Genomic DNA, 2248 nt, shown 5'->3' with positions numbered 1-2248 from the left:
AGTACCGCCTGACTGGCCTCCGTAGGATTTTCGAGCAAGATCGTTGCCAGTGCCCCTGGACTGGCTTGTGCGGGTGGCACATAAAAGACACCATTTCGAGCGTGGCCGTTGCCAGTATCGCCTGACTGGCCTTCGTGCAGGTGACACATAAAAGCACCTACTACACTCTCTGAGTGGTTGGCGTTAGGAAGGGCATCCAGCTGTAGAAACTCTGCCAAATTTAGATTGGAGCCTGGTGTTGCCATCCGGTTTCACCAGTCCTCAGTCAAATCGTCCAACCCATGCTAGCATGGAAAGCGGACGTTAAACGATGATGATGATGATGATGATGATGATATAGATATATGTTTATTCACATGTGTATATATAAGATTGTATATGTATACATTAATACAAAACACTATTATATATCATATTTTTGTGTTTTGATCTTAGTCTACTTTATTTTTGATTTTCTTTTATATTCCAGTTACCTTGGTGATGGGCGGTTCCATCTGGAGTCTGCAATGATTGCTAATCCGCATATAACTGCTTACAGGTGCTATACTTTTACTAAATTACTGCATTTCTCATGTACTGAACTTTGTTACAGTGTGTGAATTTAATACTAAATGGGTGAAAATATAACCAAATGGTTAAGATATTCATTTACAATCTTGTTTGGGGATTGAACTTCTCAACCATTGAACCTGCAAGAATTGTCTTGGGTCATCTCAAGAAATATGAGAGTAAGTAGACAGAGACTGTGCTGAAGTCCAGTGGATCGTCTATGTCTGCAATATCAGACATGATGCTATGTGGGAATTATGCCAAGGGTATATAGCTGTCTGTCGAATACTAAGCTACTATGATACAGTAATCTTTGAATCAATAGTGACTGCTCAGCTAATTGACAATGGGAATACTTATTGTTGAAGCCAACATGTGTGTGTGTGTGAGTGAGAGAGAGAGAGAGAGAGATGTTATAAAATGCAAAATATAGTGCCGCTGGACTGGCTCCTATGCAGGTGGCACGTAAAAAACACCTTTTGAGCAAGGCCGTTGCCAGTACCGTGTAACGGGCCCTCGTGTCGGTGGCACGTAAAAGCACCCACTACACTCTCGGAGTGGCTGGCATTAGGAAGGGCATCCAGCTGTAGAAACTCTGCCAGATCAGATTGGAGCCTGGTGCAGCCTTCTGGCTTGCCAGTCCTCAGTCAAATCATCTAACCCATGCTAGCATGGAAAGCGGATGTTAAACGATGATGATATATATGTGTGTGTGATTAATATATAAACTATTTGTATGTGTATGAGTGTTGATCATAGATTTATTCTATTAACTAGAATGCCTTCGGTGATAGAGTAGTTTTATGATAAAAGGCACTGTGGTTGTGGCTTTCCATCTTTTTTTAGACATTGTTTATTAAATTTCTAAGACTACATTTCTCATGTGTCTTGCCTGATAGGGTGTGATTTGAGGAGGTTCAACTTTTATTTCTTTTTTTTTTTTTACCTGCTCAATGCAAAAGCTAAATCTCCCTTACCAAAATGTCAAACATGAAGAAAAGGGACCACATAATCCAGAAAGGAAACTTCTGTGTACTCCCTCGACTTGCTTAACTGAGCATTCAAAACTCAGTCAACAGACAACTCATTTTGAATTAAGATGACACATGATCAAGAAGAGTGGGAACCTAACTTGTGGTTTATGAACCTAACTTGTGGTTTATACATCTGAATATAGTAGCTAACCTGTTAAAAGTAGCAACCAAATGCTCCATCAATGAATTTTTAATCAAATTTAAAATGGAAACCACTTCCTAAATCTTTATTTAGAAAAATAATACTAAAGTAAAAACGGAATAGTCATTGTCTGAATGCTAATAGAATATTTACTTGCAATTTTATATTGGATCAAAACATAAAGATGAAAACTTCAATATATACATGACAATAATATAAAGATAATCTGTGCAACATGAAGTGAAGTGTTTTGCTCAAGAACACAGCACACCACCTGGTCCAGGAATCAAAGCATGATCTTGTAATTATGGGTGCAATACTCCAACCACTAGGCCAAGGGCCTTCACAAAGAGATCATGAGCCAGTTATAACTAATTTATACATATTATTATTGTCTTTGAGTAAATTATGAACATGATATTAATTTTCCCTTTTCAAGTATAATATATGGCCAGATTGCTTGATAAGAATTTGAATTCAGTATATGCTAGTAACAACTTTTTGTCTAGCACTGTGTGTGGGG

At 38.1% G+C, this 2248-nt stretch overlaps 1 protein-coding gene across 3 annotated transcripts in view; it reads left to right on the top strand.

Annotated features, from left to right (window-relative positions):
- Window positions 1-2248, top strand: part of LOC106869814 (2-(3-amino-3-carboxypropyl)histidine synthase subunit 1) — a 103760-nt gene that overhangs the window by 91363 nt on the left and 10149 nt on the right. For all 3 annotated transcript variants that reach the window (XM_014915701.2, XM_014915699.2, XM_052968958.1), the window contains exon 8: window positions 470-538. In XM_014915701.2, the coding sequence (XP_014771187.1) occupies window positions 470-538 (69 nt within the window). The remainder of the gene's footprint in view (window positions 1-469; window positions 539-2248) is intronic.

Source organism: Octopus bimaculoides, chromosome 6 (genome assembly GCF_001194135.2).
Source record: "Octopus bimaculoides isolate UCB-OBI-ISO-001 chromosome 6, ASM119413v2, whole genome shotgun sequence".
Taxonomy (NCBI): domain Eukaryota; kingdom Metazoa; phylum Mollusca; class Cephalopoda; order Octopoda; family Octopodidae; genus Octopus; species Octopus bimaculoides.
Note: the sequence above shows the minus strand (reverse complement) of the source record. Positions and strands in the feature narration are given on the sequence as shown.